Source organism: Leptodactylus fuscus, chromosome 1 (genome assembly GCF_031893055.1).
Source record: "Leptodactylus fuscus isolate aLepFus1 chromosome 1, aLepFus1.hap2, whole genome shotgun sequence".
NCBI classification, from domain to species: domain Eukaryota; kingdom Metazoa; phylum Chordata; class Amphibia; order Anura; family Leptodactylidae; genus Leptodactylus; species Leptodactylus fuscus.
Window position 1 is genome coordinate 287,822,814 of NC_134265.1, and position 13,099 is coordinate 287,835,912.

The 13,099-nt window shown below is 39.4% G+C and overlaps 1 protein-coding gene across 1 annotated transcript; it reads left to right on the top strand.

The window, feature by feature from the left end:
- The first annotated feature begins 1,328 nt into the window (after positions 1-1,328).
- On the top strand, positions 1,329-9,837 carry TDO2 (tryptophan 2,3-dioxygenase). Its single transcript, XM_075265690.1, has 12 exons — positions 1,329-1,363; positions 1,450-1,555; positions 1,678-1,768; positions 3,478-3,548; positions 4,017-4,144; positions 5,407-5,593; positions 6,275-6,382; positions 6,771-6,882; positions 7,509-7,566; positions 7,653-7,732; positions 8,447-8,537; positions 9,684-9,837. Exons 1-12 carry the CDS (start codon positions 1,329-1,331, stop codon positions 9,835-9,837), a joined length of 1,221 nt encoding a protein of 406 aa, XP_075121791.1.
- The last annotated feature ends 3,262 nt before the right edge of the window (positions 9,838-13,099 follow it).

Here is a 13,099-nt window from a genome sequence, read left to right on the forward strand (position 1 = left end):
TTTTCCATTATTTTCTACAGACTGTCCCGTGTGTATTATACTGCTATATCCACAATGTGATAAAAGGTTTACTGTAAGTGTAGTTTCTCTCCATAACATTTGTCCTTTTAAGAAAACTGTGAAACAGCTCACTGAGATCAAAAGGCATATCTACCATTTGGATTCAGATACATAAAAATTAATCGATATCTTACACCCTAATCCAAACCAATGACGATAATGGATGACCTCTGAGCTACATCAGTCACGACAAATTGGCAGCCCTTGTGTGTAGGTCAGCCAAGGCATAAGACAGAGGAATATGGTGCAGTGAATGCTCATGAATGACAGAGGCAAGGTACTGCCTAAGACAAGAATGTCCCCTATCTCCGCTAATATTTGCGGTGGTAGTGGAGCTGTTTGCAGCGTATATTAGGGAGGACTTGGTGATAACTGGTTTTCAGTATTGAGGGGTATGTGAAAAGATTTTTTTATTCACTGAAGACATGACAAATATTGGAAAGATTATTTATGCTCAAAAGGTGTGAGACATGGTACCGATTTAGTTAATCTACTATATCTATTAGACTCTATTTCAGGCTAAAAGCCAAAAAGTGAACCTGTCAGAAATATGCACTACAATCAGCATGCAGCATGTTATAGAGAAGGAGTAGCTGAGCAAATTCATAAATAGTTGTGTTGGAAAAGATTCATTACAACCTGTGATTTGTTCATTGGAATCTCTGCTCTTTCTTTGCTATAAAGTCAAAGGGGTGGTCTTAGCAGTGAATGATAGCCTCCCCTCTACGACTGTGCATGAAGTGTTAGCTGTTGGTCACTAATACAACTGCCTCCTTGACTTTATAGCAAAGAGATTTCAATTAATAAAATATAAATTACCCTGATTATTTCCCCACAAATCTACATATCAATCTGCTAACTCCTTCTATAACATATTGACTGCAGATTGTATTTTTCTGCAGTGTATTTTCATTGTTGCATTGCCCATATTAACACTTCATAACCATTTAAGCCTCTAAATAATGTATTACCAATAACTTCTGTATATGAAAAGTTTACAATTGAAATGTGTTTAATCTACCTATCGATAGTGGTCCAAACATCCAAAAACGTATTGCTAGAATTACTGAGGTTACCTAAGTTAGAATAAATTGACAGTAAACAGATATTGACATAGGGACCATGGTCACTGTTTAATAATTGATACTGCGTGGGTAGAAGGGGGAACAGGGAGGTGATTGGCTCCGAGTACATGAGCAGCAGCTATATATACTAGTGACCACTGGAGATGTCCATTGTATTGGACACTGAAGAAGACAACATAAACAATGAGTGGCTGTCCATTTATGGGAACGAGGCTTCAGTAAGTTGTTTTTTTTTTTTTTTACAAAGAATAATTATTCCAAGGCAATAAAACAATGTAAATAACAATACCGTTGTCTCTTTAAGGTATACTTTCAAAGAACTCTTTCTAGAAGATAAAAATGGAGACGACTCGCAAGAAGGAATTAATAAAGCCAGCAGAGGAGGACTGATATATGGAGACTATTTACAAGTATGTAATGCTATAGTCATGGCTGTCTATACAAGAGTACACCTAAAATAACATCCAAAAAGCTGAATTTTGCAGCAAATTTACATATACTAAGTACTGTGATTTTATTTTATTTTTTAAAGCTTCATAAAGTATTGGATGCTCAAGAACTACAAAGTGAAAGAAAGGGAAATAAAATCCATGATGAGCACCTTTTCATAGTCACGCATCAAGGTAAGTGGAATACTAAAGGCAGAAAACTTGCCTTTGCGGATGGGGATACATCTTAAGGCCGGGGTCTCACATTGTGAAAACTCGGTGTTTTGGCCACAGCGGTAATGCCACGGCAGGCAACACCATATTCTGCAAAAAGTGGATGGGATTCCGACTAATCCCATCCACATGTCAGAATAAGATCCAAAACAAAAAGTACTTGCGTTTTTGTAAATCGCAACATGTCAATTATACCTACAGAAACACGTCTGTCTTCCATATAGGTAATATAGAGGCAGAAAGTCTCTGCAGAAAACTCTGTGGACTTTCTGTAAAAAGCACTGCACAAAAAAATAACGTGATCTGTTTCCACTGGGTTTTTTTTTTGCAATACTTCTTGGCTATGGCTTGCTATGTGGGGCCTTAGTTTCTGGCAGCATTCAATCCATAAATATATGTAGCTGTACTTTAACAATCACCTGACTTTTCAGATATCATATATTCCACTATTACAATTCTTAGCCTGGTAACAACCATATTCCAAAAGTTTATGGTCCATTGTCCTGAATCTGTTCCACTGCGAATGTACACGTCAAGTACTGTAGTCTTCACACCTGCCTGGGGTCGCACATGTACTAATCGTGGTGGGTGTGGAGCCACAAAATTGCTGGTGGGTAACCTGCGGTGATCTACACTAGCGGCATAATGGGATAGAGGACATGTTACCGGGTCTGAAAAGCCAATAACAAATAGCAACTGATAGGTGCTGTCACCCTGAGCATTTTGCTGTTTTGTAGATCCAAAAATTTTCTGCCACTCCATAGATAAAGTTGAAGTAAATTAGGGTACGCTAGAAAAGTGGTCAGTAACACTGTATGACATAAGGTACATAGAGACCCTCACCTTGTGTTACTGCCCACTGTTTTACTCTAATTTGCATAAGCACAAAAAGGACTTGTATCTTTGGAATGGCTGAATGGATCTGGATCAACAAAACACCGAGATGGCTCAGGATGACAGTACCTAGCAGATGATATATGCCATTGGGTTTTTCAGACCTGATGACAGGTCTAAATTCTACAACTAAGCCCAACACAGGTTATTTTGTTTTAAGCCCGCAGCAAGTCAGTTACTGCTGTAGGTTACACCGTGACTTTAAACTTTTGCTATTTAAGGTCTGAAAACTTGTGGGCCCTACATAAATCTGCAGGTGAGCCGCAGCAAAAAACAAACAAACAACCAATGCTGGGTGATTCTAGCTGTGACAGCTTGTGAAGAAACAAACTGCAGAAGTTCACCATTAAAAATTCTGCAGAATGTGCATCCTGTGAGTGACATATTGGTAAAAGAAGTTTAATAATGATGTAGTCAGCTTACCATTACCCGTGTATGTATGTAAAGCAACACTACTGAATCTGTAATAACTCATTCAAAGTAAACAAGGACAAGGACCTGCACCTGAATAATAGGAACATAAATCTTTCTTATAGACGTTAACTAAAAACATTCAAACCATAAAAGAGGAAACCACTTTGCTCACACATTTTAGACTCCTCATTTCGCGGGTGTCTGTTCTTTGCCTTCTTTCTATTAACGGCAACTTATTTTGTTTTCTCTGTTTGGTTTACATGGCAAGATGACAGTAAAGTGCACAGTCAAGGCTATTACCGCAAGGACGTTCGCCATTGTACAGGATGTAAATCTTTTTTTTTTCCTTTTTTTCTTTGTAGCATATGAACTTTGGTTTAAGCAAATACTCTGGGAACTGGATTCTGTCAGAGAAATCTTCCAAAATGGACATGTAAGTAAATTGACTATAAAATACACAAAGTTCTTAATATCTTTTAAGGTTTTCTATAATGTGTTTCGCATAATTCTTTTGTAAGGGGCCAAAGGAAACAGAAAAGTAAAAATCCTGATAGGATGAACCATTATTTGATGAATACAAATGTGTCCCATGGGACCTGATTGACTATAATGGGGGTCTTTGGGTTGCTGTTATATCTGTTGCAAGATGAGAAAGCCTTGTATTCAGGTTTTTTATGTCTGATTTTTCTAGAATCTGTGATAAAAACTCCTAATCTAAACTTTGATACAGATGTGAACATAGCCTCGATACATTAAATAAAAGAGACCAAATGGTGACTAATGGGGACCAAATGGTATTCTCTTTGCAGAACTGAAGAATGTTTAAACACTATATGTACAATGAATGACATTAAACATTTTGGGAGATTTTAATACTGAACATGTATATATTCCTTTACAGGTAAGAGATGAAAGAAATATGCTGAAAATTGTGACTCGCATTCATCGCATTTCTATGATTCTTAAACTACTAGTTGAACAATTCTCAGTTCTAGAAACCATGACCCCCTTGGATTTCTTTGATTTCAGGTAGGACCTTAAACTTTTGCTCCAAGCAAAAACCTAGCTAAAGCTAAAACCAACTCAAAAGTGATGAATTCAACATAAGATGCATCATGCAGTTATATGACTATATGACTTATATTATTAGAGATGAGCGAGTAGTGTTCGATCGAGTAGGTGTTTGATCGAATACTACGGTATTCGAGATACTCGTACTCGATCGAACACTACTAGCTGTTCGAAGTTTAAGGTTCGATGCAGAACCAGCGTTGATTGGCAGAATGCTATACATTCTGCCAATCAACGCTGGTTCTTCTCTTACCTTTAGAAGTCTTCTCCGTGCAACGTCCCCGCGGCGTCTTCCGGCTGGAATTCACTCTGCCTAGGCATCCGGCCTAGGCAGAGCCGACTGCGCATGCGCGGGCATGCCCTCGCATGCGCAGTCGGCTCTGCTCAGGCGTCGGGCCGGGCAGAGCCGACCGCGCATGCGCAGTCGGCTCTGCCTAGCCCCGATGCCTAGGCAGAGTGAATTCCAGCCGGAAGAAGACGCGGGGACGCTGCGCCAGGAGAAGACTGCATGAAGGATCCAGCATAACCGTCACTCGTGGACTTGGTAAGTATAATTTTATCGAATGTTGCCTACCCCTGAAATGAGCATTTCCCTCCATAGACTATAATGGGGTTCGAAATCCGTTCGAACAGTCAAACAGTGTGCGGCTGTTCGAATCGGATTTCGAACCTCGGACATTTTAGTGTTCGCTCATCTCTAACTGTTATCCATACTGCCGCAGTAAACTTTTACTCTAAGTAGAACAATAACTAGGAGGAGGAATATTGTCATATATCTCTAACAAACTGGTGTTTCCTGCTTGAGATCCCCTTAAAATAACCAGAGTGGGTAGGCATTACAATATATTTATTAGTGTATTACACAAATGGCTCGTAGCCATGGCTCCTAACACAACAGCTCTACAGGACACATAAATGACAATAGTCCATTTATCTCAGCAACCAAAGCTAGAGCAGCACCTAAACTTGACTTCTATATTACACTCAGTATAAGGCTACATTCATACTGTAGGATTTTGATCAGTATCTGGCATCAGTATTTCTAAGAAAAAAAAAAGAGAGAGGAACCTACAGAGAAGACCATGATGGAATTATTTGTATCTCCTTGGAACCATTGCTGGTGGCTTATATTAATGCAGAAAACTGAGTGGGTAAAATGGCCCACAGTAGTGATTTCATAACTGGAATTAATATTCTTTATATTGTTTCTGTTTCCAAAGAGAATACCTGTCACCTGCATCTGGCTTTCAGAGCTTGCAGTTTCGACTTCTTGAAAATAAAATCGGTGTTCCAGAAAGTCTGAGAGTTCCTTACAACAGACGCCATTACCGTGATAATTTCAAGGGAAAGGAGAATGAATTACTTCTTAGATCTGAGGAGGAGCCTACCCTGCTGGGTCTTTTAGAGGTAAAGTAATATCAAGCAATACATTACATAGTTTCCATGGAGTGTGGCGCTAGTTCACACGTAAAAACCTCCTGGCTTATTTTGGTCCTGAAAAAAAACGCTCCCTAATTAGGAAGCTTTTTTTTTTACATTGCCAAGCTTTTTTTGGAGCTTTTTTTTTTAAAAAAAACCGCTTCCAAAAAAAGCCAGGCTGTTTTCCCCTCCCATAAAGTGAATGGGCTGAAAAAACCGCTAGCGTTTTTTTTCCACGCGTTTTTTTGCAAAAAAAACCGCGTCGCTTATTTTTGCAAAAAAACGCGCGTTTTTTGCCTCCCATTCACTTCTATTGCTTTCTTCAGGCGGAAAACGCCTGAAGAAAGGTCATGTCGATTCTTTTTTCTGCTAGCTGAAAAATAACTAGCAGAAAAAAAAAGCTAGCAGAAAAAAAAGCTAGCGGAAAAAAAAAGCTAGCTGTTCACATAGGGCTCCATTGTAAAGGGGCTGATTTTGAAGAGAAATCCGCTGTTAAAAAACTCCCCTTTGCCCACGTGTGAACTAGCCCTAAAGAAAGTAAAAGAAGAATGCGATAGAAAACTTACTATTAAAGGAATGGCTGAGATGATATTTCTACTTTCTCAATCAATTAATATACTATTTAACCTTCTTGACGTGGTAAGGGTTGACAACATGTTTCCATTTCAGGCATGGCTGGAGCGCACACCTGGTTTGGAAGAAGTTGGCTTTAATTTTTGGGGAAAGCTACAGATCAATATATTTCAAGGATTAGAAGAGGAGCTCCAAAAGGCTAAGGTAAGAGTTGGCAAAAGTAAATTACTTATATGGATTATCATTGTAATCTCCAATTTCGTAAACTAGTGCTTTCCTAAAAATAAAAAAAAAACATATTACCATCCATATTAGAATATGAATATCTCGTTGTGGGTAAATGTATGTACCGGCTACATGTTAGGAGAGTAGTTATCAAATCTTGTACTGTGAACTATATCATAAATTATCCATATAATACTGTACAAGGGGACATTTCAGTATCTATCATCCTTATGGGTGTAATGATGAAAGGTAGATAAAAAAAAGCTCCAAGTAGAGAAATATTATCTGAGCAGATACAGGAAGAGTCAAAACTTCTACATGAAATATATTTCTAATTATACATTTGGGTTTTTTATTTTTTGATTAGGCAAAACCAGACTCAGAAGACAAAGAAGAACATCTGGCAGAGGTTCAGAAACAAAAAGAAGTCTTTACAGCTTTGTTTGATGAGAAGCGACATGAACATCTTCTTAGTAAAGGTAATGTTGAATAAAACTCTTTGGCTGGAGTAGTGCAGATGCTGCAGCAAAAACTGTGGCGTTTTACAGTCACGGCAAAGTGGTTGGGATTCCCATCCAAAGATTGTAGAAAAATATGCGCAACGTTTTTGGAAATTGCAGTATGTCAATTATACCTACGGAAATGCTGGCAGTTTTCCTATAGGTGTCATGGAAGCAGAAAATCCAAAGAGGAAACTTCTGTGGAATTTCTGTGAACAGCAATGTGGAAAAATTGTGATGCATTTTTTTTCGCTGTGGCCCGCTATATGGGGTCTCAGATAATGTGTCTTCACCCTTAGGCAAACTGTTAGTAAATCTGGGCAAAGATAAATTTAGTCAGTCTAAAAATAAGCCACATTCATCCCAGTGATTTATGCTGGATCATAAACCGGTTGTATCTTTAGATTGTCTAGTTTAAGTTCATATCATGTTTTAGTTGGTTTAGATGTTACCGCCGGGATGGTTCATGGGGACTTAGCCTAAGATAGGCATTAGAAATAGGGTATTTAATGTAGGTAACACTGTACAGACCATCTGCTATACAAAGTTTCCTTAAGTGGATTAAATTTCAATATATAAATATATTTTCATCAATTGTTTTCTAGGAGAAAGAAGACTGTCATATAAAGCATTAAAAGGGGCTTTAATGATATACTTCTACAGGTAAGGTCACAGAAAGACAATTTCAGGATATTATTATGTAATATAAAATGTCTGTTTGATGCTAATATCATATTTTGCTTTTAAAGGGAGGAGCCCCGTTTCCAGGTCCCATTTCAACTTCTGACTTCTCTAATGGACATTGATATTTTGATGACCAAATGGAGATGTAAGTATCAAATATTAGATCTTTGTTCCTCAATCAGAACTGTTTCAAGGTTGCCTTGTCAGGCAAATATACATATATGTATCAGGGATGTAGGGATCAGGGATGTAGGGATCAGCTCACACGCTGGGGGTAAGCAATATATATGTATGAAAATGACAGGTATAAATGGTTTGGATATCTAAAGAAAAAGTACTGAATTTGTTGACAATACACTGACATACATAGCCCCAGTACAAATAAATTGATGACCATGTAATACATGGCCATGCCGAGTCTGCAATTGTTGTTTCAACTTGTGATGATTACTTGCCATATGGACTGGGATTCCTTAGTTGCGACAAATGTTCTAAGCCAAAAAAAAAAAAAAAGCCAAAAAACCCCCACCAAACAATTGACCTAAATCGGCACAGGCTCAGACTGGCCCACAGGTAAATAGGTGAATCCCCTGCTGAGCCCCTGAGCCAGTTCACCCTGGCATGGTACAGTACACTTATTGTACGTCATACAGGTAGTCATCTTTGAACATCTCAACTAGACTATATCAGAGTATAATATATTGGGTAGATTGTATAAAACTATCCAGTCTATTTTATATACAGATGTAGTAGGGTATATACACGTCTAGGGTATCTTTCACTTTGTAGTACATTGTTATTTACATTGTTTTGATGATGTGTGAAATTTGCAATATTTGACCATAACATGTTTCAACAGATAATCATGTATGCATGGTGCACAGAATGATCGGCAGCAAAGCTGGAACTGGTGGTTCGTCTGGCTATCATTACTTGCGCTCGACAGTAAGGTATGATGCTTGTAAAAAAACTAAAATAAAAGAGGCGGAAGAGATTTCTATATAAGTAATAATTATAAGCAATGATGATGCGTGCCGCAATAGGGCACCTATACTAGGAACATTGGTTGAAATAATGATACTAAAGATTCCTGCAGTAGAACTTCCAAAATGAAATACATTATAGTAAGGAAGAGCCGAGTAATCTGCAAATGGCGCTTCTTTTAATCATTACCAAGTGGAAGACAAAACTCACCTAGACAATACAAGCAGCTTACAAGGGCTAGCAACTGAAGGCTGCACAGTGGGCGTTCTTAGTGGCTAATAAAGGCATTATGATGTTTAAGCTATCTTTACATAAGACAAGTATGTTCTAAGAAACATATTAAAGAGTAACCATACTTAAATGTGTGGACAATTTAATAGTTAAACATTTTGCAAATAAAAATATTTAAAAATATTGCAGAATTTGCGTCCCGCAATAAAAAAAGTGCTTTTCACAGAAAGTCCCCTGAGATTTTCTCTGTGGACTTTTGCTTCAATTATAGGGAAACCCCAGCTGGTGTTTCTGTAGGTATAACTGACATGCTGCAATTTCCAAAACTGCAAAAGTTTTGGTAATCAATGAGGGTCCGCTGTGCATAATTTTTCTGCAAAATGGGGTCAGATTATCCTATCCAGTTTGCTGTGACTGTAAATAGCCGCATTTTTTTTTTTTACACCGCAGTCAATACGCTGCATTAAGGCCACTTGGGGCCCCGACCTTAATCATCTCAGTGGCAACAGTCTGATTGCCAATGAATACGACCATGAGTACAGGAACTTTCGATGGTCTGGCACGTGTCAGCCCAGCTACAATCCCCTATGTGTCCATGTACCTAAGGGTCAGTGCACACAGAGTTTTTTTGGCGCTGATTTTGACGCTGAATACGTCTCAAAATCAGCCTCCCAATAGAACTCTATTGATTTTGAGGCGGATTCAGCCAAAAAACTCTGTGTGAACTGACCCCAAAGGGGTTTTTCAGTTTCTGCAGTGAGTTACATAGTTCTGTGTTGCAGCTGCTGCAAAAAATACCATACAGAACTTATTATTTACAATTAACTTTGATAACTAGAAATTTGAGCAAAATTACATTCATTTTTCTTTTTCTTCCACAGTGACAGATACAAAGTTTTTGTTGATCTGTTCAACCTCTCAACATTTTTGGTGCCAAGACACTGGGTACCTAGACTGAATCCAAGCATCCACAAATTCTTGTACACGGCAGAATGTTGCGACAGCTCATATTTCAGCAGTGATGACTCAGATTAAGTGATGACTCAATCACTTGGAAATTTCGTAAGATTGCTCATTAAAGGGTTATCCAGTTATTTTTTATGGATAACCTATCGTTATGCAAGCACTGTGACCTGTTCACTGTGTACATCGCGCGCAGTTTATTTCATAACGGCCATGCAATATCATTTCAGCTTGGTCCCTTTCACTTTTATGAGAGGAGGATATAATTAGAAAACAACCGTGGGAAGCTTTTTTTCCACGTAGATTTTCAACGCCAAAATCCTCGCCAGAAAACTCCATGTGAATGTACCCTACAATTTATTTTATTGCTATTGTCTTTATATATTTTTATTTTGAACAAAACTTAAATTAAAATATCCAATGATTTATCAGTTATACAATATTTAAACCTAAAGAAAAAAACTGTATAGGATATAAACCATAATATAATATAGACTATAATATAGTAATGTATTTAAGTATTTACCTCCTTGGTCTTCCACAAGGCATGTATTATCTTAATGACTGTATATGTACAACTGTACTGTAAAGAATAATGTGTATTTTGTAGATAAGATTATGTATTAAACAAGGAATAAAGCACATATAAAACCAATATAATTCACTGTAAATAGAACATACTGTATTACAATGTAATGTACTTTATAATAAAAAGTATACTTCAATAAACGACACATAATGTGTGCTACATATTGGTTGCTTAAGATGGTCTGATCTACCTGTTAATCAGAAAAAGAAAAAAACCTTCTATAGATAAATTACATTCCATACAATAAAGTAAATATCAAACCCTAAAAAAAAAATTTGTATGGAAAATACACCACATATAAAAATATGGAAAACTTTTGAAAATTTTATTGAGGAATAAATATCAAATATATATTTTTTAGGGAGCGTTCACACTACCATTGGTGTCCGTTCAGCAGTGTCAGTAGCTATTGTACGTACAAGATTTTAGTAACAGACTTTAGCTTGTCCTTTTGCAATTTCCATTCATTTCAATGGGATTTTATTTTGTGTCCTTTAGTGTCCATTTACAACCATGTCCGTTTTTTCAAGTGGGCAAAAAAATCCTACATGCAAGACTTTTCAGTTTGAAAAAACGGGCAATAACTGTCCTTTTTTTTTTTTTTTACATTGAGATCTATGGGCAATGGACATAGACTAACTGATCGCCCTCAGTTACTGACCATTTGAGTCCATTATGATAGGTGTCCGTATTTTATTTTTTTTTAATGGACACTTTCTGAGCGGACACCAATGGTAGTGTGAACCCTACCTTAATCAATAACAAATCATGAGATAAATAACACAGAGAATATACAGTATAAAGTCACCAAAAAAGGCGACTATGTTACTGAAACCTACACCCCCCACCTCCGCCCTGGAAAATCCATGAGTGAACTATACTTCAATGTAGGGCAAGCATAACAGCCACAATATAAATGCTAGTACTAATTGTAATGTCACAGGAATAAAATACAATTATATCAATGAACTCCAAGTTATAACAGTAGAGGAGAATGAGATGACTAGTTATGTAATGTCATGCGAACATGAAAGTAGATCACGTAGAGAGCACACAGACCCCATTATAGTTTATGGCAGACCTGGGCAATGTACGACCCGCAGGACATATCCGGCCCTGTGACTGATTCTGTCCGGCCCGCATAGCTCCCAAGTGTTTCGCTTTTATACTCTGGTCTTGCGTAGCTCCCTGCATGTCCCGCTATGTCTCTTTAGTCTTTTACTTAAGAAAATTTTCTCCTGTTCACCCCCCTGCTTTTATAACTGCGATAACAGCAGAGGGTGACAGGGGAAAGCTTGTACTACTGTAGTGAGAGGACCGGTGTGTGACGTCAGACTTAACATGACTAGGGAGGCGTGTCTTAGTGCTAGCAGGACAGTGCAAGAAGATGGAGACGTGTGGTGTGTGTCCTAAAGTACTGAGTGGGGAGGGGAATGTGAGATGCAGGGTGTAAAGCAGGGGTGCTCACACTTTTTCAGCATGTGAGCTACTTTATAAACTGACCAATACAAAAGATCTACTACCCACTTCTTGTGGGGGGGGGGGGGGGCCGAGGTGGGCCTGTGGGCATGGTGTGTCTGTGGGCGGGGTTGGGCAGAGCGTGAGAGCAGGAGACAGCGGCGTTCTGTGGCAGCCCAGGGATCCCTGGTATCTGCTTGTTCACAGTGCAGGCTGATAGTTATCTCTGGACACTGGCAGGCTGGAGCTGCGGCAGCCCCGCCTGCCAGTGTCCGGAGATGACTCTCAGCCTGCGCTGTGAACAAGCAGCACCCTGGCTCCCTCCATCCCTAAGAGCGGGGAGCGCGTCATCCCTCGGAGCTGCTGCTGCCCAGCCTGCAAGTGTCCGGAGTGCTTGTTCACAGCGCAGGCTGAGAGTCGACTCTCAGTCTGCACTGTCAACAAGCAGACACCGGGGATCCCGGGCTACATCCCGCGATTGACCCATACGTCCTTTGTGATCGACCGGTAGATTGCGATCGACGTATTGGGCACCCCTGGTGTAGAGTGTCTGTGTGTGTCTCTTTGTGTTTGTGTCTCAGTAACCTAGGGGCAGAGATGGAAGGGGAATGTTATACTGGGGCAGAGATGGAGGGGGGACATGAAACTAGGGGCAGATGGAGGGGGCATAAAAATGGGGGTAGATGAAGAAGGCATTTAAACTGTGGGGACATTAAACTAGGGACAACTGGAGGGGGCATTAAAACGTGGAGGTAGCTGGAGGGGGACTTGTCTGCCTCTAGTTGCCCCCAGCTTAATGTCACCCTCAAGCTACCATTAAATGTATTGCCCCCTCCAACTACCCCCACTGTTAATGTCCCCCTCCAGCTGCTCCAGTTTCATGTCCCCTCTAGTTCCCACCAGTTTAAACTGGGGCACCAGGAGAGGGACGTAATTCTGTTGGGCAGTTGGAAGGGAACATTATAATGTGGGGATATATAATGTACAGGTGACTGTAGGAGGATTATACTTTGTGGGGGCACATGGAAAGATGAATGGGAATGGGCAGAGTCAATGTAGAAGTGGGTGGAGCTAAATTTACCATGGAGAAGCCCTCTAGAATAGTTTTAATTTCTTACGCGGCCCCATGGGAAAATGAATTGCCCACCCCTGGTCTATAGGGTCCGTGTGCTTTCACTGCACACCGCTTACCAGTGCGCTTGATAGTCCGTTTGGGGGGGGTCCCCATGCGGACTACCTGAATGGATTACCAAACGCAGATGTGAACCAAGGGTAAAAGTTCTGGTT

Coding starts and splice junctions, on each gene's coding strand:
- TDO2 (XM_075265690.1), top strand. CDS start 1,329: ATGAGTGGCTGTCCATTTATGGGAACGAGGCTTCA. Junction 1,769..3,477: donor TTTCATAGTCACGCATCAAG/GTAAGTGGAATA, acceptor TTTTCTTTGTAG/CATATGAACTTTGGTTTAAG. Junction 7,733..8,446: donor TTTGATGACCAAATGGAGAT/GTAAGTATCAAA, acceptor ATGTTTCAACAG/ATAATCATGTATGCATGGTG.